The sequence below is a fragment of the Diaphorina citri genome, unplaced genomic scaffold, assembly GCF_000475195.1.
Source record: "Diaphorina citri unplaced genomic scaffold, Diaci psyllid genome assembly version 1.1 scaffold12890, whole genome shotgun sequence".
In the NCBI taxonomy this organism is placed as follows: domain Eukaryota; kingdom Metazoa; phylum Arthropoda; class Insecta; order Hemiptera; family Psyllidae; genus Diaphorina; species Diaphorina citri.
The window spans coordinates 1-1415 of NW_007390260.1; the positions used below are offsets into that span (position 1 = coordinate 1).

The following is a 1415-nucleotide window of genomic DNA, read 5'->3' on the forward strand; positions in this document are numbered from 1 at the left end:
TTTAACACACCATCAACTTACAATGCAACATGGGGCCATCAGTGACTCCTACGGTTACTTTTTTTGAACTCCTCAACACGGCTTCACTGAGGAGAATCTTATGACCTGCATGCAGTCTGTCAAATGTTCCACCAAGTACTGAGTGGGAATAAATAAAATCTGGAATGCCTGTGCAGGTACAGCTTGCATTGCTGTTTGCATCAAATGAGGACTCATCAATGTTTGACGAATCCAAGTATACCATTTTGTAATCTGCAGCCTTGTTAACTATACATTTCTTGATATCTTCCTTGATCACTTGGTCAAAGTAAATAACATCGATTGACTTGCTTGTTTTGATTTCCCACTGATTTTTACGTTGAAACTTGTTTAGCAGTATACGCACATTTATATTTTTAAACACTGTTGTCTTTGCATAAGTGCTGATCAACTTGGAGCTGATCTGTGGTGTATGGAATGTACTTGTAGCATTGGTCCTACTGGATGGACCATTATCATCATAAGGATACAGCGTAATGTACAGAGTTTGAATGATGTCCCTTTGAATGAGGGGGAGAAGACCAACTATCTTACCAAAACTTGAACTGATAAGGATGCCTGTTTTAGTATTATTCATAGTGACTTTTTGTTTCTTAAAATCATTTAAGTAGGTATAATGTACAAGGATTATTCAGTATTCACTGTTAAATCACTATCCGATTCCAACCAACTTCCGCTTTAACGTGATAAAAATGTTAAGAAAGTAAAAACTAATAAAAACAACAAATAAAAAAAAAATTGATAAAGTTCACAAGATCACAAGGCCGTTGATAAAAAAGCTCAAACACCAACCAACAGCACCAAAGCCGCCAAACCACAACCGGCACTTTTAGCTAAATTCCCTTTTTCTATTTTTTGTTTACAAAGCTCTATTATACGAGGTGAGGAACGGAGCAATGTTCCTGATTATTTCTCAAATCTCAAATTTCCATCAGTAGGTATACCTACTCCTTCTGTTCTAATTTAATACCTACATGACTGTGAATCATATGTGGCATTCATTCGTACCCTCTTCTCACCTCGGGAAAAAGAATCTGAGTGAGGTCTGAGGTCTACAGTTCACAGAACTACTAGTAGGATCCGTTTTACCCAATATTTTATTTGCATTTTGTTATCGCGCTATAATCTGGATCCTGGATCTGGATATTATAGGGGTATCGAATACCGAATATACCAAAGCATCCGTTAAATTTTACGAATCCGGCACTGCTTTCCTGGGTAAAAAAGGAATTTAGCTAAAAACAAGTTGACCAACCTTCAAATTTGCATTTTTTCATTGCAGTTTTGGCAACACTGTAAAAAAATTAATGATGGCTGACAAAAATTCTTTTTTTGACTGAAATTTTTAACAAGATGATGAACGGATGGTTAGGTGT

General features: G+C 36.3%; 1 protein-coding gene across 1 annotated transcript; it reads right to left on the bottom strand.

Moving 5' to 3' along the window:
- Nucleotides 1-10: 10 nt before the first annotated feature.
- Nucleotides 11-766, bottom strand: LOC103522925 (bifunctional coenzyme A synthase-like; the record flags this gene model as incomplete). The annotated part of the gene is made up of 1 exon (XM_008488007.3): nt 11-766. A coding segment is annotated over exon 1 (606 nt), but the record flags the coding sequence as incomplete, so codon positions are not given.
- Nucleotides 767-1415: the final 649 nt, after the last annotated feature.